Source organism: Mastigoproctus giganteus, chromosome 14 (assembly GCF_048544385.1).
Source record: "Mastigoproctus giganteus isolate SK-2022 chromosome 14, ASM4854438v1, whole genome shotgun sequence".
Classification (NCBI taxonomy): Eukaryota; Metazoa; Arthropoda; class Arachnida; order Uropygi; family Thelyphonidae; genus Mastigoproctus; species Mastigoproctus giganteus.
This window is the reverse complement of record NC_143588.1, coordinates 5,118,755-5,146,207: the sequence shown is the minus strand read 5'-3', so window position 1 is coordinate 5,146,207 and position 27,453 is coordinate 5,118,755. Positions and strand designations below refer to the sequence as shown.

The window sequence follows — 27,453 nt, the reverse complement described above, 5'->3', positions numbered from 1 at the left end:
ACGCTCAACATCACGAAAGCCCACACAGAACTAACTGGCTTGCCGATCGTGCCACCTTTTAAAGGATTGGCAAACTATTGAGAAACCTGGAGAAGAATCTTTACACTTCAATCGCTTTCTAAGCTTTTCCCGTGTTCCCTAGCTTTCGAAACTTCTTGGAACCGATTCCAAACAACTGCAAGTCCAAAAGTACCCTAGGATGTCCTGTTAACCTTCAGAAACGAAAATATTCTGACCAAGCGGCAAAATACAACCTGCCTGCTCACCCTGACACAGAAGAGGAAGGACTCACTTCCGCATATAAGAACACAGGGTCATTTTTCAAGGCATTTTATTTTGGAAAAAAGTGTCTTATATGCCATAAAATATGGTAATTACTATGAATGATAAAAGAAAAGTAACTTTCCTTTCTTCTAGTACTTTTTTTTTTAAAAGAAAAGCTCATTAAATAAGGAGTTTTACTAAATGTAGAAAAGTAAAAAAACTACAAACGCCTTTGGTTCCATATAGTCAATCAACAAGTACCTTTCTATAACCTGGTTTGCTTGATATTCCTGTATTATATACGAATTGGTAGTTCTCAAATGTGAAAGCCTTGCCCAAGATATCTGCTTTAATAGAAATAAATTATTTTCATACTTATCAGTAAAAAATGGCCTCTCTCTTTCTCTCCCCTAATTTCGTAATCTAGTGGTCTTCAAGTTTCAATAGAATCAGAAAATACTGACCATGTGCATTCATTTAAGATATCCATAAACTGATACAAAATTTCCAAGCTGAAAGTGGAGCGTACTATCAGCATAACTACAGATAAAATTGTCTACCAAATAGAAATTCAAATGGTAGTTGTTGTGCCCTTTATTATAGCAAACACATTAATCAAAGTCATTAATCCCAGGGCCTCACATCTGGTGAGTATGGGCTTGGCACACCCAGAGTCCTGAGCTGGATATCATCATTCTTCTCTCTCTCTCTCTCTCTCTCTCTCTCTCTCTCTCTCTCTCTCTCTCTCTCTCTCTCTCTCTCTCTCTCTCTCTCTCTCAGGGTAATTCAGGAAATTTTTGTTTTTTTTGGCTGGTGAAGCATAAGCCTCAGGCTTCCTTGCACTTATGGCTAATAATAATAATAATAATAATGTGGCACTTGCCAAATAGCATCTTTTTTTTTTTTTTTAATTTTTATTTCTGGAAAAAGTTTTTGGATTTTTTGAATTACAACAATATGACCTTAATCTCTTACCTAAATAATCTGAGAAATGAGGATCGGAAACTTGAATGAGATTAGCAAGGTTGTGTAACTGCATTTTCATCCCATGCTGATCCACTTCAAAATTCATACCCTATAAGATAACATACCATAATAATAACATTAAATAACATAAAGAATATTAAAATATTGCTGTAATTGCTCTTTAACAAATAATGTTCTTTTAATGCTACTTAAAAACATAATGCTATTTAAGAACAGGATGTTCCGTCATTTTTTAAAAATATTTGATATTTTACATTAAAAAATCATTTATAAAATAATCGAACCACCAACCCATATATTTGAGTGATAGAAGACGATAAGTCCATACTTTAAAAAACAATTTAAATACTTTAAAATACAATTTAAACAATTTAAGTCCATTCTTTAAACACTTCAAAACAAATGTTAAAAAAGTAGAAAATTAAAATTAAAAGAATTTTGTAACTTTCCTCTGAAACATTAAGAAATTAAAAAAATTTTGTTACTTCCCTGAAGCAGACGGGCATTTCGATTACAGTCATGATCACAGGAAAGTGTAACCACAAGTTGTGTGATGGAATTTATAGCTTGGAGATTAGTTGCTGTCTTGGCACATGTGCATGAAGGACCATGAATCTGAGATGGGGTAGGGGTGACATACATTTGACTGAATTTTGATGTAATTTAATTTCAAGTGTCTCAGCAATTAATAATCTGGTGTAATCATGTTGGATGCTAAGTATTTCTGCTTCATTGAATAGAAAGGTGTGGCCTTCAATGATCACATGGAATGCAAGTTCCAAACAGACATTGAATGTTGCTTCATTCTCATAATAAGTGTACAGAAAATTGATTCCTGGTATGAAGAGTTGCAATCCTTGCAAGATAGATACACTGTAGACTAAATCATTTATTTGGAACGTGGTAGAGGATTAGACCGAGTGATTATTAAGGGCTGTGTGTAGTTTCTTTTTAGGTTTGCTATGATTTTGAATTGTGTGCCTTTGAAAATACTATTTAGTTGTTTGAACCATTGTTCAAAATATGGTAAAGAAATAAAATATTTCTGTATGTTATTATTATTGATGGCTGGTGTGGTATTATGTAATTTTTTTTTTGCTTGTAACCTTATTTAATTTATAATAGGCAGAGGGTAACCTCTGTTTTGAAATACATTTCTTACTGTTTGTATTTCTGTGTTTAGGGCTGATTCAGACATTGAATATTTGTAAGCATTGAGAAACTGATTCAGGATAATAGACCTTTTATAGGTAAAGGGATGACAGCTATTGTAATGTAGAAACATTCCTGTGTTGGTGGACTTTCTGTATATGCTAAAAGGATGAAATTTCAGTATTTTTGGTTTCTAGTGTAAATTTTAATCTTGCACAAATATTATTTAAGTTCTGTAAAATATCCTGTAATGTCCCCAAATCTGTGATGCAAAGTATATCATCAAGATATCTACCATAGTAGGTAACACACAGAAGAAAGGCTGTCAAATATATTATTTCAATAGTGGTAAGGTATATTTCCGCTAATAAACCACTCAGTTTTAACCCCATGGGTAGACCAAAAAAAACTTTTCCTTGGAAGGTAATATAATTATTATAAGTTTATTAAAAGTTTTATCAAATAAAAAATAGCTGTAATTAGGAGTTTTGTATGGTTAATGAGCAAGTAGTTATTGCATGTCCCAGACAATGTCCAAGGTGTATTCGACGTTCACATTAGTGTATAAGGGGGCGACATCAAGTGAAAATAGATTGTCATCATCATCAAGTACTTTTTCTTTAAGGTTATTATATAGCGAATCGTTGTCTTTTATACCAAACTTTAAAGTCTGTCTAAAAGGTTTGACTATATAATATAGGTGGGGAGCTGACACTGAGAATGCAGAATGATTGTAGGAAACAATGGGACAAATTAACAAACCAGTCTTATGTAGTTTAGCTTGGTCAAAATGTGTGGGTATATTGTATGTCCTAGCTTTTAAACAAAATTCTTTTAATTTCTTAATGTTTCACAGGAAAGTTACAAAATTCTTTTAATTTTAATTTTCTAAAATTTGTTTTTAAAATGTTTAAAGAATGGACTTATTGTCTTTTCTCACTCAAAGATTTGGATTGGTAGTTCAACGTATTTTAGGGTTGGTTTGGAGTCCGCAGGTCTCAGATTTTGTGGTGCATGGAATCATTGATTTTGTCTACAGGTGTGAGGAATTCATGTAAATTATTTGCATAGTTAATTCAACAATGGAGAATATCAGAGAGGTATATAAGTAGAAGGTATTAAGCCATTATAGTACTGACATCTATTAAAACAATAAATGCATCTGGAATCCAAATTTTAAGGAAGAACGTAGATTGTTTGGAATAAGTGAAGAGAAAAAAATCAATGAGATTAGTCAGGAACACAAAAGGGTACTATGAAAGTATTAATTTTGTAAATTTGTTCTGCTGTTGTTGCAATTGTGGTTTTAGGTGCACCAGCAACTTAGGCCATATTGTGCCATTCCATGTTGTCTGTACAAGTCCACATTTACAGGACAATTTGTATGTTGTGTGTGTGTGTGTTGAAAAATCAAGTAGTTTACATTCCATCTGAGCTTTAGATGGAGACTTTTTGAAATTCCTAATCACAAACAGGAATCAAAGCCTGATCTCCTTACTTTTTTTTTTTTTTTTTTGATTTGGTAGTTGTTGGCGCATCGGCTTCTGTGGCCATATTGCACCTCCCAAGGTTTTTTTTTTGCAGTACTTTGATCCAAGCCCGAGGCGGGAATCGAACCCGCGACCTTTGGGTTGCCGGGCAGGTACTTTACCCACTCGGCTAGCCCGGTCGGCATAAATCTCCTTACACAAGAAACAAAACCACTATACTATGATGGAGGACCTGTAAATTGAGAATCTGGAAAGTAGGCATCTCCAAGGAGACCTAATTGAAGTATTTAAGCCTTTAAATAGGTTAAGTACTAAAAATATTAAAATACTAAAACAGCAAATACTAAAAATACAGTCGATTCCGGTTATTTGGGACACATCGGGACTAGTGCATTTTGGCCCAATTATCCGAAGTTTCACCTAAATAGTTAAAAATACGATTTACCCCCCCCCCCCTTACAATTAGTTCACTGTACAATCAAATCACATTACGACGAACTCACCGTAGTAAAGTACCATTCACTATACGATGTCTAGTAAGCGCCGGTCATTGTGATTACGTTTATGAATTGAATTTTAAGTCTATTAAACAGCGATTCTAATTAGAGAAAATATGAGGAATATTATCCACAGGCTATAAAAGCAAAGATATATTAAGCACAGATTTACTCTTTATTACCTTACCAATTAAAAAATTAAATGATACGTGAAAATCGGAAGAATATACGTGATAATCGGAAGAATATACGTGATAATCGGAATAATTAATACGTACTATAATATGTACATACTAACTAAACTAGTTGACATTTCTGTTCAATGTCATTTGTGGGTGGGGGTTAATATTTAAAACTGTAAAAAGATAAGCAATCAATAACAAAGAACACGGCACACACAAATTGCAAGTAACACGATACGCGCAAGTGAGAACGGAGTAACAAATTACGAAACTTTAAAAATAGGAATGAAGAGAAGATCTGAAAATTAATTTTTTTATTTTATTGAAGATTTCATGGAAGTGTAAACACATTTCACCTTAATAACCCACAGAATTCCAGCTGTCGGTATTATCGCAAATTCAATAAGATCGAGTTTACTGTCCGTTTATGATAACTTTCACTAACAGAAAAGCCCAATAAACAGGTGACTGCTAATTGTTTTTATTGTTTTATGGTTGTGACCTCCAGAAATCCGACTGAAGTACGTGGTACGGTCGGAGACAATCGTAGGGTAATACCTCCAGTGCTGAGGTCTCCTGCCCCGATTAAACGGCATTTTGTCCCAATTAAGTGAAGTAAACCCTGGCTATTTTCTCGATTGGTTTTTGTTTTTTAAGATTTGCCCCAAATAAACGGCTGCCCCGATTAACTGGTGGCCCAAATAACCGGAATCCACTGTATATACAATATACAAATATACAGCAAATACTAAAAATATTTGCTGATGCTATCGAGGAAGTGTTGGGCGGGTCGGAAAACTAAAAGGTTAACAGTGGCCGGGCAGAGGCAAAAGTGATTCTTGCACTGCTTCTATTAGAATAAGCAGCAGTCTTCCAAGAATGCTGGCAGTCATAGTGGAACAAGTAAATACATGGGCTGTGTTAGGGTAACTAAGAGTAGAAACAGTTGTATGTACACCAATGCCAGGAGTATAGTTAATAAATTTGATGAGCTTGAAGTGCTAGTCAAGAGCTTGAAGTGCTAGACATCAAAGGCAGATATTGTTGGGATATCAGAGACGTGGTGTCACAAAGACATAAGCAGGGCAGAATTCGAATTTGGGGAGTACAATGTGTACAGAAAGGATAGATAGGGCAGGAAGGTAGGAGGGGGTTATGCTGTTAGTTAAGGAACACACAATCTAAGGAAGTGCATCCCATTGATGTTGGTGGACAATGCAATGTTGAGTCTGTTTTGTGTGACATAAGCACTGGGAAAGGAAAAACGAGAGTAGGTGTGTGTGTTATAGGCCTAATGAATCTAATGAGCAATTGTGCAGAGAAATAGAGTGGGGCAGTAAATCAGAGTGTTTTATAATGGAGGATTTCAATTTCCCAGAGATTGACTGGAATTTGTGGGTTGGTCACTCATGCACTAACAAGGCATTTGCGGATTTATTGGATGATTTTTTTCTACAGCAGCATGTTCAGGAGGCAACTAGAGGGAGTAATACTCTTCATCTGATTATCATTAGTGATTCTTCATGCATTAAGAATCTTCAGAAAAGACAAGACTGCGGTAATAGTTAAGAAATGACATGGGTCTGTTAAAGGGAAGCCTTGTCTGACCAATTTGATTAGATACTATGATGTGGTAACAAAGGAAGTGGATGCAAAAAATAATTCTTATATCATATATTTGGATTTCAGGAAAGCATGGAAGACCGCTGTACAAATTGGAGCAGCATGCCATTAAGGGCAAGTTGCTACAATGGATAAAGGGATGTTTGAGTGGGAGACAAAATATGACAGAGAGTGGTAATCAGTGGACACTGCTCTTCGTGGAGTATTATTAGTGGCATTCCAGAGGGTTCGGCACTCGGCCAATTGTTGTTTTTTGTATTCATCATTGATATTGATGAAGGTATATCAGATTTAATGTCCAAGTTTGCAGGGTTTTCACGACAATAAAGACAGCATGGTACTGCAACAGGATCTAGATAAGCTGGCCAAACTGGCTAAGAAGTGGCAACTAGTGTTTAACACTGACAATTGCAAATTACTACATATGGGTAGCAGTATCTCAAGAGAAACGTACCAACTGTGTGATACTACAGTCAGGGAAGTAGAGAGTGAAAAAGACCTGGGGTAATTGTGCAGTCAGATATGAAGTTCAGTGAGCAGTGCGGAAGGGCTGCCAGAGCAGGTCATGGAGTCTTGTCGATGATATAGGAATTTTGCTAGCAGGGACAAGGAGATAATTATCCCATTGTACAAGGGAATGGACAGGCCACACCTAGAGTACTGCGTACAGGTGTGGAGGCCTCATTTAAGGAAAGCTGCAAAGTTGCTGGAACGAGTACAAAGAAGGGCAACAAGATTGGTGACGCGAACAAAGGGGTGCTTTTACCAAGAAAGGCTTAAGTTCTGCAAATTGCGGTGCCTGGAGACTAGGCATCTGCAAGGTGATCTAATTGAGGTGTGTAAGGCACTAACTGGGATGAACAAGCTCAATGCTGATGGGATTCTTCCTCTTGCTCAGATTATGAACCTGACGGGTGATAGATTCAAATTGAGGAAAGATGGTTGTAGAATAGATGTGCAGAAATTTGCATTTAGCAAGCAGGTAGTTGATTGCTGGAACCTGTCTTGTTGCAGAAGTTGATAGTTTAACACGTTGAATGCCGACTACGAGTTAATTCATACTTGGCGATCTGGCCCAGTACGCCAACTACGAGTTAACTCGGACTGGTATGACTTTCCTTTCAGGTGCAGCTATGAGTATATTTGTAGCAAATATGTGCAACTGATGGATGATTGGCTTCTGGGATAAGAATGAAAAATCAACCATAGTGTCAGAAAACACAAGCTATTCACAAAAAGAAATAAAATAGCATGTTCTGTGGCGCTTTTTTTTTTATTTCTTGTACATACTCGACATGGCTTAGTCAGGCGTGGGTTTTTTTCAGTTGGTGGTATAGCCAACAATTTTCAATTGTTGGCTATACCACCAATTCTAAATAATGAATTTTATGTTCAAATCTAATCTTCTTTGGAATGTTTTGAATTTTATTTTTTCTCCAATCAAAGAATCAATGTAACTTTTCCGTCAAGTTACGGGTTCCACCATAAAATGTCTGAAATTCAGAGAAACCCGTAACTTGATAGAAAAGGGTGTATGCGTTATGCATATATATTTCTATAATATGTAATGCAGTTTTTTTCGGACATCTGATGGTTTTTCTTAGCGCTGAATAATACGAGAGCATTTGATTCGATCACTCTACGAACCAGGACCATATGACCGTCAAAAAACTCTTCAAATTCCGAGTTACTCATATTAGCATAGAGCTCAAGCTCTTCTTCGGTCAGTGGTCTCTTCTTATCCATGTTTTAGGTTCTTTTTAGTACGTAACAAAGTACTAAATACGACGTACATGGCAAAGTCTGTGTCATTGCAGCGGATTTATGCACAGCACAGATTCATATACAGAGAAATCTGCAAGTTACAACACGTCTGATTTAATCGAGTTAACACGTAGTTGGCTGCCGCGAAGAATTTTCTATTACATACACCAACTACGAGATAATTCACAATGCTTTTTTTTTTTTTTCACAACAATAATTTGGTGATGAATATATATTAAAATTTGTGTTTTGAATAATTTAACATGCCTAACTCAAATTGGCGTCGGAGACCAGTTTACCTAAATAAGCCTTGGCAGTCAACGTGTTAAATAAATTTAAGGCTGAATTAGACTGGCATTTGGAATGAATGGATGGGTGAATGGGAGGTTTTGTATTTTTTTTGGCTCATGCTGCATAAGCATCAGCCAAAAAAAGTTGGTAACATCATCAACAGATAATGTTACCAACGTTGAATTCTAAATGGGAAGCCTTCAGAGACTTAATTTTGGAGGCTACCTAGGCTATTCATTCCAACTAAGAAATACTGTTCAAGGTTTAAGCCTAAATGGATGTCAGATGAACTAATGAGGCTTGTGACAGAAAAGAAAAATGTATGGGATGCATATAAAGTATCAGATAGTAGTAGTGGCATGTGATGCAAGAAAGCAAAGGTGACATATATGGCAGATATAAACTAGTCTGTAATCAAGTCACAAAGGATGTAAAGGCAGGCGAAGGCAGATTAGGAGGAAATCCTTGGCAAAGGATGCAAAGAGTTCTTTACTTATGTAAATTCTAGAAGGAAAGGGATGAATCAGATTGGACCACTTAACATAGATAGGTTGACTATTGATGATCATGCTCAGGTAGCTAATAAACTGAATGAGTATTTTGCATCTACATTCACACGAGAATGTATTCAATGAGGGGAGTGCCAGAAGTTTATCAAACTAACAGGGAACTAAATAATTTTGTAATAACTGAGAGGAAAGTGGAGGAGAAACTGTTGAAATTAAACATAAAAAAGTCACCTGGGGTGGACAGGATCTATCCAGTTATATTAAAGGAGGCAGCAAAGGAAGCAAGCAAACCATTAGCCATAATTATGAGAGCTTCCTTGGACTCAGGGTAGGTCCCCCTGGACTGGAGGTGTGCAAATATATCACCAATTCACAAAGGGGATTCATCAAAAGGTGAGATAGGTAACTATAGACCTGTTAAGTTTAACTTGGATTCCAGTGAAAATAATGGAATCACTGGTTAAAGAAGCATTGCAGGATCATCTAGACAAGACTGCAGTAATAGTTAAAACACAGCATGGGTTTGTTAAAGGGAGGTCTTGTCTAACCAATTTGATTGGATACTATGATGTGGTCACAAAGGAACTGAATGCTAAAAATAATTTTGATATCATATACTTGGATTTCAGGAAAGCTTTCGATACTGTTGCACATGGAAGACTGCTGTACAAATTGGAGAGGTATGGCATTAAGGGTAAGTTGCTACAATGGATAAAGGGATGGTTGAGTGAGAAACGACAGAGAGTGGTAATCAATAGACACTGCTCTTCGTGGACAAATGTTATTAGCGAAGTTCTCCACGGTTCGATGTTGGGCCCATTATCAATGTATATTTATTTTGTATATTTATCAATGATATTGATGAAGGTATATCAGGTTTAATGTCCAAGTTTGCAGATGATACAAAGGTTGGCAGGGTTGTTAACTACAGTAAAGACAGTATGCTACTCCAACTGGATCCAGATAAGTTGGACAAATGGGCTGAAAAGTGGCAACTGAAGTTTAACATTGACAAATGCAAAGTGCTGCATATGGGTAGCAATAAACAAAGAGAAACATACCAACTTTGTGGTACTACACTCAGGGAAGTGGAAAGTGAAAAAGACCTGGGGGTAATTGTGTAGTCAAATATGAAATATGCTGATCAGTGCAGGGGGACTGCCAGGGCAAGTCATGGAGTCTTGTCAATGATATATATGAATTTTGCTAACAGGGACAAGGAGGTGATTATCCCTTTGTAGAAGGCAATGGTCAAGCCACACCTTGAGTACTGTGTACTGGTCTGGGGGCCTCATTTTAGGAAGGGTGTAGAGCTGCTTCAATGAGTACAAAGAAGGGCAACAAGATTGGTGAGGGGAACAAAGGGGTGCTCTTACCAAGAAAAGCTTAAGTTCTGCAAATTGCAGCACCTGGAGAGTAGGCACCTGCGAGGTGATGTGATTGAGGTGTATAAGGCCTTGAATGGGTTGAGTAAGCTGAATGCTGATGGGATTCTTTCTCTTGCTCAGATTAAGAACCTGAGGGACACAGATTCAAATTGGGGAAAGACAGTTGTAGAATACATGTGCGGAAATTTGCCTTTAGCCAGCGGATAGTTGATTGGTGGAACAGACTTCCATCATTTGTTGTGGAAGTTGATAGCCGTAAATAAATTTAAGACTGAGCTGGACAGGCATTTGGAACAAGTGGAGAGGTGAAATAGAAGTTTTTTTTTTTTTTTTTTTTTTGGCTGATGCTGTATAAGCTTGCTATCTTGTATCGTATGCCTGAACTAATTACCCATCTCCCTGACAATAGAGTCTCTCTATGAATAAGTAACTCCTGTGGGACCAACACATTCTGCCTTGGAGATTGCTGCTGTTGCCTGATGCACAGAGTCCGGTCTGGTGTTGTGTCAGACAGCTGATAGCTTGATGGGTCCCCCATTTTAATACCTTCAAGGTCAACTACCCGACTCTTCAAATTCTCATAAGCGCCCATCAGAATGCTGATTTGGCACCCTGCCATTCTTGACACTCTGTACCTACCACACACACAAAGACATCCTCCTTGGCTAGATTATGTCCTGCTCCAGAAAGTTCCGTAAACATTTCTCAGGCTGTGATGCATTGGAGAATTGTCCCCCTCAGTTCTTCCCCGAGTCACAGCACTCCTACCACTTTGTGCCCGCTAAGCGTTGTTTAGCTGCTCTAGTCTGGGGCATGATATAGAATACTACTGATTAAAAATGAAAATTAATAAGATTAATAAATTTAATTAATTAATTATCAATACTACACTATAATAGATTCCTAAATGCAGTGATACATATTACACTGTCTAGTTTTACGATAGAGTAACCTATTTACTACAATTAAAATTTTGATTTCCTTATCACTCACTCTCTACTATAACAATGTCCGCAAGATTTGAACGAAACAACGGTTTTCGTATATTAAGTAATAACCTACAAAAATTCAATCCAAATTAAAAAAAAAACAGCATAACCAGAACTATAAAGCTACTTATAAAGTACAATATAATATCACAATTAAGTAAATAAAATTGCAAAACATTTATGCTTTTTTGAAGCTTTTAATTTGCAGCTGGAACTTTTAAAGACAGTCAACACACCATACTATTTGATATGTAAATGCTTTGTTTGCACAGTCAATGTGCTGGCTCCAAACCCCTATCGAACTACAGAGCAGCATGAAGTTTGTATGCGTGCAGTTTTAAACAATTTCGTGCATAGTAACTTTGGAATGAGCAGTTTATGTGGGTTCATGTAAGTGACTCTAAAGGCAGAAATACACTATCACCTCTGTAAGGACAGCAGTATCCTGCACTCTAACATGACAAAACCGGATTGACCTGGGTACCCCTTAGGACTACCCTACCATGTGTATGAAGCTGGAGCCCGACACCAAATAGGTAACCACGTGGGGGAGGGAGATGTACAGGCAGCCAGGGAAGCAGATTAGCTGAAAAATATCATTAAGCTGGTAGCAAGAGGATGCAATGTAGAACGAAAGAAGAATGAAAGAGTGAATTAGGAATTATGGTAAAAGAGAATAAATGTCAGTCTTGGTGAAAGAAAGATGGACCCAGCACAAGGGGAAAGACAGTGAATGAGTGGAAGAGCAAATGTAATTGGCTGAAAGAATACAAAGTTAATAATAACTTACACTACTTTATATACACTAACAAACATTTACTAACAACACTACAACTGCATTCTCCCCTAGCCTGCAAAAAACGTGCGGCTAGGCCTTAACCACAAATGAAGAATAATAGTAAATTTAGGTGCCCAGATAGTGCAGTGCAGAAAGCAAGAGTTGAACAAATGAAATGAAAGCCAGAAGAATGAATGAGAGTGTGTATAAGAAAAAGAACACAAATCATAAATGTTAAAGTTAAGTTCACACTAAACTTAGTTTTAATCTTTCAAATTCTTTATTATTTAAGTTTAATTATTAAGCATTAGTATTTAAATTACACTACACACCATAGCACCCCCCCCCCCAGTGTGTGAGAAAGATGAATGACTGAGTAAAAAGAAAAAAAAAAAAAAAAAAAAATATATATATATATATATTAGATAGTATGAATCAGAGCTGTAATACTCAATATGTTCTACATTGATAATAATATTAGTAAAATAATATAATAAGAGGAGTTTACCTCAATATAGTATGCAGAACACTTCCGTAAGATACCCTCCAGAAGCGTTCAGGAAGGAAAATCAGCTTCAGGAAGGAAAATCGTTTTGAATATTTTCGTTAGATTCTTTTAATTGCATTAATTTGATTTTTAATTGTGTTAAATTGATTATTTAATTATTTATATTTTACTCTAATGTACCGGTAAGTTGTCGATTTTTTCGTTTTTTCCATTTTAATTTCTGGAGGGTATCTTACCGAAGTGTTCTGCGTACTATATTGAGGTAAACTCCTCTTATTATTTTACTAATATATATATATATATATATATATATATATACAGTAGGCCCCCTTTATAACGCGGTTTGCTTTACGCTGATTCGCTATAATGCTGTTCTTATATTATAACCTATATCTGACTATAATGTTGTCTCAGATCACTATAACGCCTTTTACAGATTGCATTTTTGGCATATTTAACGAAATTGTTTCATTTGATGGAGTCGATAGCTTTAAAATGAATATCAAAACAGCATTAAAACGTTTCCCATGCCGACTTGAGAAATTTTCCCATGCTCAGTGAAATTTTCTCACGTGCTAATTTAGTTGCAGTACAGTGACTTGTTGCGCAGTTCCGAGATCAACATTTTAAAAAATTATCCAAGTATATTGCTTGTAATATTTGCGCTATATGCATTTATCCGAAGTCTAGTCATCACTCAGTACTTAGACATCTTGCGTAACAGACAGTTTACTCGAACATCGTATCGTAATTAATGCAACTAACACAGTTACATTTTCGAAGAGTTAATAATGGCCAACAAGAATGAAAAAGCAACAACGTCTGGGCACAGTGCGAAGACTATAAATGTAAGAAAAAGACTGAATTTGAAAATTAAATTAGACGTTTTGAAGTGAATTGATTCCGGTCAAAGACAAGCGGATGTGTGCCATAATTTAGGACTTGAAAGTTTAACTGTAAGAACAATTATAAAAAAAATAGAGAATTAATTTTAGCAGCAGGAAAGATAGCTGTTCCATTGCAAGCAACTAGGGATAGGCCGGCTATTAGGATTTTATTGAAGATAATATCCAATGTAGAATTCAGTTAAGTTAAATATTATAAAAAAAAAAAAAAAAAAAAAAAAAAGAGAGAGAGATTCACCTAAAATAAAAAAAAAAATGTGGAACCATTTAAAACTAGTAAGGGCTGATTGAATAGATTTAAAATCCAGGGAGAAGCTGCACGTGCAGATTAAGGAGCCAAAACTTTCAAAAAAGAACTTGCTAAAGTTATTGAAGAGGGATATTATGTGTTATACTTCTCAACAAGTTTCTAACATACATGAAGCAGGACTTTTGTGGAAACGAATGCCTAAAAGAAGTTTCATATTGAAAGGAATAAAAACGTGCCAGGTTTCAAAGCGGCGAAGGATCGGTTGACTTTATTGTTGGGTGGTAACGCTGCGGGGGATTTAAAATTAATATCCCTTTTAGTTTATTTGGAAGAGGGCCAAAGTTCAACCCAAAATAGACACATTTTTCTTGATTAAATTCATCAATTAAATTAAATAAATTTAGATCAATTAAATTCGTGATTTTAATTGGAATTTTAAGTTTTAATTTTGATACATAAGTAGTTACCACATAATTATATACGTATGTAATGCAGAATATTTTATATGTACAAATATTTGAATATTAAATATTTTGACCGACATTTGTGCATCTTTTCACTACCGTTTATTATTGATTAGGAAATATCCTATGGCACTGACCGCAACTCACAAATACATATGTTACCTTATGGGAATGCGGCACTCGCTTAGCGCAGATTTACTTAGCGCTCTGTTTTTCCGGAACGAATCATCAGCATTAAGCAGGAGTCACCTGTGTGTATATATATATATATATATATATATAAATAACTTAAGGGGGGGGGGGAATTATTATAAACTATAAGGGGAAAAAAGCATAAAAATAGAATGCAAGTAGACTGAAAATGCAGATTATGAATGAAGTAAATGTGCGTCTCCCCCCCCCCCCCCCGAACCTGGTGGGTTCCCCACTGCCAGCTAACATCCCACAGCCAGAGCGGGATGGGAGGTTTGACCTTCCTACCGGATTCAACAAGTCATGGACCCGACAAACCATCACCGATGAAGCCATACTGCAGTTTTGCTGCCAGCATGCCATTTGGAGATCTGAACTGGGTACTCTAATCTGGTTCTCTTTTAAACCCCATCCCCAGGCAGTGGAGGGAGGAGACAGGTTTGTGTCCTTCCCTCCATGCCTCCTCCATACTGCGCCTGGTGGGACTTGTCCCCACTGATGTCTTTGGGGATGACTACTCTATCGTCCCCATTTTTCTACCTGTTTCTGCCAGTCTCCAGTCTCCCCCCACTTCACTATAACTAAACCGACACTGAGTACTCCTTTAACAATGCTGCCAAATTCTAATCAGCCTCAAAAAATCCAACCGCTTTCTCCTAAACCTCTTTCGGCCTTTCCAAATTCTAGTATTCATCCCCCTTATATATATATATATATATATATATTCATCTTCCAGTCACATAGCTCCCTGAGGATCTGTTGTGGCCACCAACAAATTCCTCCAACTGCATCGATCGTGTGCTATACGAGCAGCCATGCAAAGTGTCATGCCCAGAAGTTCACTGATCCCATCCTTCCACCTAGTTGCAGGTCTTCCTCTGCACCTCTTCCCCTCGGTTTTTCCTTCCATTATATTCTTCAACAGAAAGTTTTCCCTTCTTACTATATGACCAAAAAACTTGAGTGTTCTTTTGTTGATGCTATGAAGAAGAATTTTAGGCCTGCCAATTTTATTCAATACCCATTCATTTGTTCTTCGATCCAAGTAAAAAATATGCAGTATTCTCCTGTAACACCACATTTCAAATGTGTCAATTTTCTTCCTGTCAACTCTTTTCAGATTCCATCCTTCACATCCATAAGTGGTAACTGGAAAAATTAACAAATCAATGATTCTCAGTTTCGTCTATAGGGACAGATCATGATCTCTCCATAATTTTATCAGATCAGTGACCAACGTTTTAGCAATTGCCTGTCATCTCTTTATGTCATTTGAGCAGTCACTATTTTTATTTATTCTTGACCCTAAGTAATTAAATTCATCAACTTCTTCGATATCTTGCCCATTAACCTTCACCTTACTGGAATCAAGATTATCGCAAATCACCATAATTTTAGTTTTACACACATTCAGAAACAATCCTTTTTTTCTTACTTGCTTCACATACACTCCTCAGAGTTTCTTTAAGATGATCCTTAGAATTACAAATTAGCACAGTATCATCTGCATAATGAAGGTTGTTTATCTTCAGTCCTCCAAGTTTGATGCCAGTCTCTAAATCTTCCAAAGCTTCATACATGATAACTTCGGCTTAAAGATTAAAAAGGTGAGGTGACAAAATACAGCCCTGCCTGATACCATTACCTATTGTAAAAAAGTCCGTGTTTCCCATGTTCATTCTCACAGTTCCTTCCCATTCCTGGTACAGTAGCTTAATCAGCTGAATTATGTGGATTGGGAAAACCATAATAGTCATTGTTTCCCGTGTCAAATGCTTTTGCATAATCTATAAAACGCAAAATGACTGGAATATTGAATTCTTATCATTTTTCTATAATCAGTCGTAGGCTTAAGATCTGATCTCTGGTTCCTCTAACCCTTCTGAAACCTGTTGCTCTTCTGGCATTTCTTCAAGTTTTCTTAAGATTCTATTTAATATTATTTTAAGAAGAATCTTGATAGCTTGAGAAATTAGGCTAATAGTCCTGTAATTTGAGCAAATTTTCAGATCTCCTTTTCTTGGTAAGGGAATGAAAATTGATTCCTTCCAATCTGATGGCCACCATCCCGTTTCCCAAATTTTTCCAATCATTTTATGAAAAAACTCGGCACCCTTCACACCTGTAGCTTTAATCAATTCCGCTGGGATTTCATCAATTCCAGGTGACTTGCCACACATTAGTTCTCTGATGGCTTTTTCGTCTTCTTCCTTCAGTGGAATTGGTTCAAGATCACACTCTTGAAAAGGGGGTGGCAGATCATTAGTGCCAGAATGTGCTTGGAAGAGCTGCTCACAGTATTCTTTCCACTGTGAGCAGCTCTTCAATATCAGTTATACATTATATATATATAAAACTGATATTAAATATTAAATCAAAATTAATGCCAGTAGCATGGCAAAACTGTTGAGCGAAAATAATAAATTAAACAATGATTAATCAACAAGGAGGGAGAAGAAAAGGTGAGACTAAAATTTATATTTATTTTCTTACTATTTTTTTTAACTACTTCATTATGCTAATATATATATATATAGGCCTTGCCACTGAAATCCTGAAGAAATAGGTGGCAGGACCTGCCAGAGTACTTAAATAATCTACTGGGTGCCTAACCTACCTCCTTGTGGCAAAGTGTGGGCAACGGTGGGTCCCAATAGGGGCCCAACAGCTAAATGGTCAGAAAAACAACAGAACATAACAAACCACTCCCCTGGCACACTTTTTAAATCTCTGGCCTTCAGAGTTCTGTGTCACTTACAAAGAATACAATGCGGAGATGGGGGAAATCCCCGGTGCCATCAGACGACTAACACACACACACACACACACACACACACACACACACACACACACACACACACACACACACACACTATCACCTCATGGGAGCTCACATGTAAACATGTCAAACTGTAGGAGCTATATTTCATGCTTTGTTTTGAGTGTTTTTTGCTGCTGTGCATTGTGAATTCTACCATGGTTTGGGAAAAGGTGGAAACCATGTAGATGTTTATGGAATGGCTTTTGCAGCTCTTGGATGATATTTTCTGTGATGTATATGACTGCATCATTGATAGGCTCCTGAAGGGAAAGGTCATTGAGCATATGCTCTATGACTCATCCCCTTCCATTAATATTAGCACTACCCCACTGGGTGTGTTATGCCCATTAAAATCCATAAGAAATAAGAAAGGGAGAGGCAACTGCATTACAAGATCATCAAGGTCTTTCTGGGATATGTCAGTCCCAGGTGGCAAATAAATAAAACAAATGGTTAACAAAAACCCACTGTAAGGCAAACTGCAACAGCCTCTATGCTGGTTGTAAGTAGAAAAGTCTGAACTGGGGCCTGGTTGCCCACAAGGATGGCTCCTCCTCCATGAGCAGGACCATCCACAATTCTGTACTTATGAAAAATTTGCCTTTAGGTAAGTCTCCTGCAAGCAAAAGCAGACTGGCTTGTGCTTTTGCAGGAGGGCATGTCATCAGTATTTCACCAACAATTACATTGTAGGAATTTTGCCATTATTTTGGCTTGGTGGGTCCATCAGGTGCCTTCCAAGGTGCTGAGGGCTTACTTTTGTCAGTCTTGGATTTATCTTTTTTTGGGGAAGTATGGATGCTGTCTTGTGTCCATTTCCTCCTCAGCAAAGAGTTCCAAGACTGTTTTGTCATGTACCTCCTTCTCCTTGACATCATTTTTTCTTGAGAATTAGGATAATGGCTGATGATGATGATACATACTAACTAATTGATATTTCTGTTCACTGACTTTTTTTTTTGGATTGTAAATTTTAAAACACTAAAAAAGATAAACAATCAATAATGATGAACATGGCACACGGAAACTGCGCAATTGAGATACAGAGTATTTCACTTGTGCAGTTTGCGTGTGCCATGTTCATCATTATTGATTGCTTATCTTTATTTATTGCCTCAAGTTTATGAAGATTAAAAAATAGGAATGAAGAGAAGATTCTGAAAATTTATTTGTTTTTTTATATGATTGAAGATTTGATGAAAGTGAAAACATTTCACCATAATAATCTAAAAACCCACAGAATTCCAACTATCAGTATTATTGCCAATGCAAGAAGATCAAGTTTACTACCTGTTTATAATTAGATTGCACTAAAAGAAACACCTAATAAACCAGGAACTGCAAATTGTTTTTATTGTTTTATGGTAGTGACATTCAGAAATGTGCTCCTCTGCTCACGCTATCCTACCTCACCAAATTTCTGTTCGAACAGAAAAATGTGAGCTCTTGGAAGTGTGATTCAGCCTAAAATATCGCTTATCTTGTGAATACAGCGAATGACAAGTGTGTCTCTGACCAATATAACTAGGGTATAAATGGGAAATATAGCTCTCACACATTTGACTTTTGACATTTTTTAAGCTTCGTAAACTTGTTACTCCGTATCTCACTTGTGAAATTTGTGCATGCCGTATTCATCGTTATACGATGAATACGGCATGCACAAATAAGAACTAAGAAAAAGATAATTGCTTATCTTTTTTACTGTTTTAAATTTTACAATAAAAAAAAATGTCAGTGAACAGAAATATCAATTAGTATGTATATATTTCAGCTATGTACTAATTTTAAGCTATGTACATAAGTGCTGGTCACACAGGAACTAGTTATTGTCAGTGACTATATTGTCAGGGAATATATTATGCAAAAAGGATAGGTGGAACAGGACCAGGGTATGTCTGCCAGGGGCAAAAGTTGATGGCACCCTTGAATAGGGCAGGTATCATCTTTTAAGGACAGAAAAGGTGTACACTTTGGCATTAATGACCTTAAGAGTAAGAGATCTGCAGATTTACTTAACAAGTACAGGTCAATGCTGGAAAAAAGTCACGAGTTACGGTTAAATTTGAAAGTTTCTGCAATACAACCCAGACACAATAGGAGGGAGTATATGATGAGAGCCTTGTCAATCAATTCGGTCCTGGAGAGATTGTGCAAGGCTCACAGGGTAGGATTTTTTTCAGCGTATTCTATGCTTGCTAACAAGGAGAGACTGCTTCTACAGGGATGGGATATACTTAAATAGAAAGGGTGCAAGAATATTTGCTGATGCTATCGAGGCAGTGTTAGGTGGGTCAGAAAACTGCTAGATAAGAGGGATTCACAGACTAAAAGATTAACGGTAGTCACAGGCAGAGGCAACAGTGATTCTTGCACTGATTCTATTGTAACGAGCAGCAGTCTAGAGAGCAAATTGCTGGAGATTTCCAGGACTGTTGGGAGTCACAGTGGAACAAATAAATACATGGGCTGTGTTAGGGTAACTAAGAGTAAGAATAAGTGCATGTATACTTGCATGTACACTAATGCTAGAAGTATAGTAAATAAAATTGATGAATTTGAAGTGCTCATCAAGACATCAAAAGTCAGATATTGTTGGGATATCAGAGACATGTGTCACACACATAAACAGTGAAAAATTGGAATTTGGGGAGTACAATGTGTACAGAAAGGACAGACAAGATACAAAGGGAGGAGGAGGGGTTATGCTGTTAGTTAAGAAACACAAAATTTAAGTATTTAAGGAAGTGCATCCAGTTGACATGAGTGGACGTTGCAATGTTGAGTCTGTTTGGTGTGACAAACAATGGGAAAGGGAAAATGAGAGCAGGGGTACATTATAGGCCTAATGGCTCTGATGAGTACAATGAATAGTTGTGCAGAGAAATAGAATGGGCCAGTAAATCAGAATGTCTTGTAATGGGGAATTTTAGCTTTCCAGATATTGACTGGAACTTGTGCATTTGTCACTGTGCGAGTGAGACTTTTGTGAATTTATTGGAGGATTGTTTTCTACAGCAACATGATCTTCGAGTGGCAACCAGAAAGAGTAACACCCTTGATCAATTATCAGCAGTGATTATTCATGCATTAAGAATTTGCAGATAAAGGAACCACTAGGTGAGAGTGATCACAGTGTCCAGATGTGGAATTTACTTAAAGATGTAACTACCATTAAGGGTAAAGGGAAAGGTTTTTGTTTTCGTAAAGGTGACTACAGTGATCTCAGACAGTTTTTAAATTCTATTCAGTGGGATCAACTGATGATGTTACCAACGGTGAATTCTAAATGGGAAGCCTTCAGGGACTTAATCTTGGAGGCTACTGGGGTTTTCATACCAACTAATACTGTTCAAGGTTAAGAAATACTGTTTAAGCCTAAATGGATGCCGGATAAATTTGTGATGCTCATGGCAGAAAAGAAAAATGCATGGGATGCATATAAATTATCAGGTGACACAGAAGCCTATGGCAGATATAAGCTAGCCTGTAACCAAGTCATAAAGGAGGTTTGGCAGGTGAAGCCAGATTATGAGAAATCTTTGGCAAAGGACACAAAGAAAAACTGCAAAGAGTTCTTTACTTATGTAAATTCTAGAAGGAAGGAAGGGGATGAATCAGATTGGTCCACTTAACAGATGGTTCGACTATTGATCATCCTGTTCAAGTAGCTGATAAACTGAATGAGTATTTTGCATCTACATTCACACATGAGGAATTATTCAAAGAGGGGAATGCCAGAAGTTTATCAAACTCTAAAAGGGAGCTAAATGATTTTGTGATAACTAAGAGCAAAGTGGAGGAGAAATTGTTGGTTAAACATAAAAAGGCACCTAGGTCAGATGGAATCTATCCAGTTATAATGAAGGAGGCAGCAAGGGAAGTAAGCAAACCCTTAGCCATAATTATGAGAGCATCGTTAGAGTCAGGGGCGGTCCCCATGGACTGAAGATGTACAAATGTATCACAATTCACAAAGGGGGTTCAAAGGGTGGGTGACACAAATAATTAAAGACCTGTTAGTTTAACTTCTGTTCCAGAGAAAATACCGATCATCTAGACAAGACAGCAGTAATAGCTCAGACACAGCATGGGTTTGTTAAGGGGAAGTTTTGCATGACCAATTTTACTGGATACTACAATGTGGTAGCAAAGGAACTGGATGCAAAAACTAATCTTGATATCGTATACTTGGATTTCAGGAAAGCTTTTGATACTGTTGCACATGGAAGACTGCTGTACAAATTGGAGTGGTATGCCATTAAGGGCAAGTTACTGCAATGGATAAAGGGTTGGTAGACAGCAGAGAGGGTAATAAATGGACACTGCTCTATGTGGACTAATGTTATTAGCAGAGTCCCCCAGGGTTCGGTGCTGGCCCCCATTGTTGTTTTGTGTATTTATCAATGATATCGATGAAGGTATATCAGTCTTAATATCCAAGTCTGCATATGATACAAAGGTTGGCAGGGTTGTTAATGACAGTAAAGACAGTATGCTACTACAACAGAATCTAGAATAGTTAGGTAGATGGGCTGAGAAGTGTCAACTGAAGTTTAACGTTGACAAATGCAGTGTCACTATATATGGGTAGCAGTAACCCAAGAGAAACGTACCAACTCTGTGGTACTACACTAGGTAGGTAGAGAATGAAAAAGACCTGGGGGTAATTGTGCAGTCAGATATGAAGTTTTCTGAGCAGTGCAGATGGGCTGCCAGAGCAGGTCATAGAGTTTTGTAAATTATAAATATATGAATTCTGCTAGCAGAGACAAGGAGGTGATCATCCCTTTGTATAAGGCAATGGTCAAGCCACATCTTGAGTACTGTATACAGGTCTGGAAGCCTTATTTTATGAAGGATATAGAGTTGCTAGAACGAGTACAGAGAAGGGCAACAAGATTGGTGAGAGGAACAAAGGGATGCACTTACGAAGAAAGGCTTAAATTCTGCAAGTTGCAGATTCTGGAGACTAGGCACCTGTGAGGTGAGCTAATCAAGGTGTATAAGGCCTTGAATGGTTTGAGCAGGCTCAATGCTGACAGAATACTCCCAGTTGCTCAGATTAAGAACCAGAGGGGGCATAGACTGAAATTGAGGAAAGACAGTTGTTGAATATATGTGCTGAAGTTTGCCTTTAGCTAGTGGGTTGCTGGAACAGACTTCCATCTGTTGTTGTGGAAGTTGATAGCTGAAATAAATTGAAGGCTGAACTAGACAAACATTTGGAGTGACAGGATGGGTGAAATGGGAAGGTTTTTTTTTTATTTTTTGGCTGATGTTGTATAAGCTTGCTTTCTTGCATCATATGCCTCAACTACTGCTAATGCTAAAAGTGTACAGAGTCTCTGACCAATACAACTAAATGGGAAATATAGATCTCACACATTCGATGTTAGACTTGTTTACATGTGAGCTTCAATAAGGTGATGATAATGTTATCTTGTCTTAATGGGTCTCAGAAAAATGCTGTTTGGACAGCTGTCACATTCTCTGCCGAAGTGCTTGGTCATCTAGATTGTAATCCAATTTAATTTACCAAAGTGTTTTTAGCAAATGTATATACAATGGACATTCAGTAGCAACATTGTCTTGTCAGATATCCATGACATCTGGCAGTGGTCGGGGGGGGGGGTGTAAATAAAAATTAGTAATAATGCTTATAAAACTTGACATTCTACATTCAATGTTGAAATTTCCATCTGCTTCTTTTCATTTGTTCTAGAATTATTAAAATAAGAAACAGCAGGTCATTCTTTTGTGGGCATCCTGTTCAATCAATCTGAGAAATTTTGAACCATTTCTGAAATTCATCCAGAGACATATCTCAAGGCTTGAAAACTGCACCAAAGATATTACTTTCTAAGAATATTTCTGCAAAAAATATATACTGATGAAAATTAGACTGAACACCAAACAGTTATTCTTTCATAATTTTTTTATTAAAAATAAGGAGAGAAAAATCAAAGACTAAATTATTGTTTACTCATTTTTTTTCTTCCCCATTTCTTATTTCTAGACAAAAAGCTTTCATCCGGAACTAAGAAAATTTGGATACAGACAGTTCCCAAAGTAAGCACTCAGTTCACTTACCACTCTTTCAAGGAACAGCGCAAAACACCAAAATGCATTAGCTTCATCTTGCATTACAACTAAAATGGGAGAAAGTATGTCACTCATTCCTTGTACATAGCCTGGAAGTACATAAGAGATAAACTAATTTAAATACACAGGACCAGCTTCTCAAAATCAATTTCCAGTTAACTAATAATCTCTCTCTCTCTAAGTGTGTGTGTGTGTGTGTGTAAATAGATCAATAGTAATAATAAGATACTACTGTTGTATTACTGTGATTTATAATTTTATCAAATTTAGCAGGCAACATGTAGAGTTAATTATAAATGTAATTATCTTCAAATCAATGAGCCATTATACTACATATACTACTTTTAATAGCTTTACAAACTAAATATCTGACTAATTAAGTATGGGCATATTATATTAATTATAATATAATTGAAAATAAATGTGCCTGTTGTATTGAATTCCATTGCATAAAGAGATAAATACTGTATAATTGCCATTTGTTATTAAAAGGATTATAACACTGGATATCTCTTTATAGTATTTATCTCTTTATAATATAATTAATATACAATTGAATCTCATTGAATAGAAAGTTCAAGGGAACTAAATTTTCCTGTTTTGTAATAATAAGGTTTGTAGTAACAAACCTCATTCCCCAAAAGTGTCAATTTTACCTTTTTTTTTGTACATACAATATATCAAAAATAAATGAAAAAAATAAATTAATTTAAATTAATAAAAAAAATAATTAAATTAAAAAATAATAAAAACAAAAGTCTTGTCTAATAATACAGTAATAGGAAAAACACATTTTTTAAAGATTTTATTTTATTTCTAAAGAAAAGAAATTAACAGAAATGAAAAAATTGTACAGTATATATTTTAATATATACAATATCTTAGTATCACACTAAAAAGAATTGCAATCTTAATAAAAAAGAAGATATACAAACCATTAACTTTTTAATAAATTAATCTAATTTAAAGAAAGAATCTAATCTTGTTTGCAAAGTTTGTCTTTTAAGCAATTGTAACTACAGCACAGACATTATCAAATGTGTAATAGTTGTTTCAAAGTTACTGCAGGCAAACACATTCTCTATTATGCTCACAATGCATTTTGGGCATTTTTTTAGATGGCAGTGCATGCTTCTTCACTTTACCTGTTGTCACTCAGTAACAAAAACATCATTTTTCTTGGTGCTCAGCAGCTCTTCTGGTGTTAGCATTGCTCTGGTAGCAACTTCATCATCCACCTTCACAAACTCTTCAAATTAGCCAACAAAATTAATATGCTCCTTCAAATTCCTCCATTCCTCAATATTGCTATCACATTCATCTGATGGACCATGTTTTTATCAATGATATGCTCTCCAAAGTCACTCTTTCTGAAGCATTTGATTATTACACTTGATGAAATACTGTCTCATGCAAAACCAAGATTATGGATAGCATCCAAAATATTCCAATTTGGCTGCAAATTGTTCCCTTCTTCTATGTTGTGGATAAGTACCTTATCAGGCGGATTCTATATGCTCTCTTGAGGTTATAAATAATGCCTTGATCCAGTGGCTGCATAAAACTAGTAGTGCTGGAAAGTAAAAACAACAGGTAAAAAAACCATATATTTGTAAACTTAAGTATCTTGGCAGAATGTGCTGTACAACAATCTAAAATCAAACGTTCCTTTTTTTCTGAAGCCATTTTTCTGTCCACTTTTGATAACCAAGACGAAGAAAGGCTTAAGTTTTGCAAATTACAGTGTCTGGAGACTAGGCACCAGCGAGGTGATCTGATAGAGGTGTATAAAGCCTTGAATGGTTTGAGCATGCTCAATGCTGATGGAATTATTCCTCTCGCTCAGAATAATCACCTGAGAGGGCATAAATTCAAATTGAGAAAAGACAGATGTAGGATAGACATGCGGAAATTTGCCTTTAGCCAGCGGGTGGTTGGTTGGTGGAACAGACTTCCATCCTTTGTTGTGGAAGTTGATAGCCTAAATAAGTTTAAGGCTCAGCTGGACAGGTATTTCGAACGAACAGAGGGGTGAAGTGGAAGTGGTTTTTTTTTTTTTTTTTGACTGATGCTGCATAAGCTTGCTTTCTTGCATCAAATGCCTCTACTAATGCTAATGCTAAAAGACTGAAAAATTTACCGTAAGCAAAGCACTTCTATTGGCCTCATAATCACAGCGAAGTTGGTTAACTTCTTTAAAACATCTTGGCTTGGAAAACTTACCAATCACAAGTGGCATAGTTTTGTACTGCCATCTGAATTGCAGCATAACAGAACAGTGAGTCTTTTGTTTATTAATTTTACACCATGACAAGACTGTCCTCAAACAGCAAATATTTTGTTTGGCAGCAAATTATAAAATAAACCTGTCTTGTCAAGATTCAACTTAGTTTTTTTTTTTGCACTTCAAGTTTTTTTCAGTATTGTAGATAAAGTGGATAAAAGGGATGTTGTATTCCATTGCAATGTCTGTTTTGCTTTGTTCCATCATATCTGCCCCTTGTATAATTTTCAGTTTAATTTCCAGGCTTAATTCTTTCTGTTTACATTTTGTCGTCATAATACTGCTAGATGAAATTTAATATAAACAAACATTAAATTAATTTAAAGACATCAGTTCAGATAAAATGGCACAAAAAATAGATTATACTGTACTTGTAGCAAAAGACTCTTTGAATTGGTGTAACAACTGACCTTAATCCCATGTTTGCAATTGACCTTAATCCTGTGGAGACTGAGGGAGTGAATGTAAACAACTCATAAAAACTATTTTTATTATTTTGTTAATTTAACAGCTCATGCTTTGCAATGATGTTTTTCAGAGTGCACTTATCGTTATAGCTACCATAAACTGCTTTTTTTCAAACAAAAATAAATTCTAAGAAGTCACAGCGCCATCCTTCAGGAAGCAAGGAACCTTATGGCCAGAGGCAATAATCACACAACCGTTCCAAGATTTGTATTAAACACACAAAATAACAATATTTATTTCTCACAGGGTAAAAATGAACTTTATAATACGTATTAACCAAATTTTGTAATAAACAAACGTATTTACATAAAAAGCCTATCCTTTTGCAGGGGAATGGTATGCGTCATATAAACAAGTACTTTGTATAAACAGAGTTTGTATTAACAAGATTTTACTATATAACATTATATTTATGTAGGATCTTGAAACCCCCACATGTCCTTCATCTACTTCGTCCAAACAGCTGAAACTCTCAAACCTTTCACTGAGTGTTTTTCTTGATTCTGCTATTGAAAATTTTTGACTATCAGTCAAATGTAAAACTACAGGACCAACAAGGTAAGCATATTTTCAATAACATAATTGTTTGACCATGTTGAAAAACATGAATTTAAAATTAGCACGCACTCATTATGCTTTATGGCAGTGCATTAAAATGTTTTTTTTTTTATTTGTTCACTGTCAGTCAAAAATAATAAGGGAGATAATGTTCAAATCTCTCAAATAAGGTAGAATAAAAAATAAGTCCCAAGTGCATGTCTATAGTGATGTGCAGGCATTTTGTTTTCCAAAATAATTAAAAATATGTGCTTTTAGCATAAAAAAAAATGGATTCTTCACAGTTGTTATGTTGTTGTTGTTATTTGGTTTTTAGAAGAATTAGCAACTAAGGCCATATTGCTCCGAGGATATGTGGTGGTCATTCCTTGACCTTTCCGCATCCTCCATATTTGGCAGTCACAGGCTTGAACCCCCGGTCTAATCAAGAAGCGTGTGCAACGCACTGCTGCTCCTGCCCACCTGGCTACGGAGGCGCCATTCTTCACAGTTGTGTTCATAATGGATTGAGAATAGAGGTAGCATAAAAAAAAAAAATTTGAACAATTCTGAACGATTTCTTTTTGGTTTTTAATATTATAAGTGGGGTAACTTTTTACACACATTACCCAAATATGCTTGAGGAAAAAAAATCATGAGTGCAAACAAATACAGGTTAATACATGTAGTATATATTAGCTGCAAATGTACTAAAATAGTCCTACATCAGGTCAGTATAACCAAGCATAAACCACCCTGATATTCAACTGTATAATAGATAAGAAAGCTTAATTAGGCACATATTTCATGAATGAATCTACAGAAAAGTTGATTTATTTATGAAACTCTGTAAAAACCAGCACTTTAGAATCTGAAATACTTTAAAACCCAGCACATTTTACAATTCAAAAATATTGAGGAAGTAATTCCAGAACTAGTATCAATGATCACATTTGTCTTTAAGAAATTATCCGGGGGGGGGGGGGGGGACATTTCTTTTTTCAT

The 27,453-nt window shown here is 36.2% G+C and overlaps 1 protein-coding gene across 1 annotated transcript in view; it reads right to left on the bottom strand.

Annotated features, from left to right (window-relative positions):
• Positions 1–27,453, bottom strand: part of Tbc1d15-17 (TBC1 domain family member 15/17) — a 331,818-nt gene that overhangs the window by 59,650 nt on the left and 244,715 nt on the right. The window contains exons 11-12 of the mRNA XM_090389001.1: positions 23,148–23,248; positions 1,240–1,339 (exon numbers count right to left, since the gene is read on the bottom strand). Coding sequence (XP_090245127.1) covers positions 1,240–1,339; positions 23,148–23,248 — 201 coding nt within the window. The remainder of the gene's footprint in view (positions 1–1,239; positions 1,340–23,147; positions 23,249–27,453) is intronic.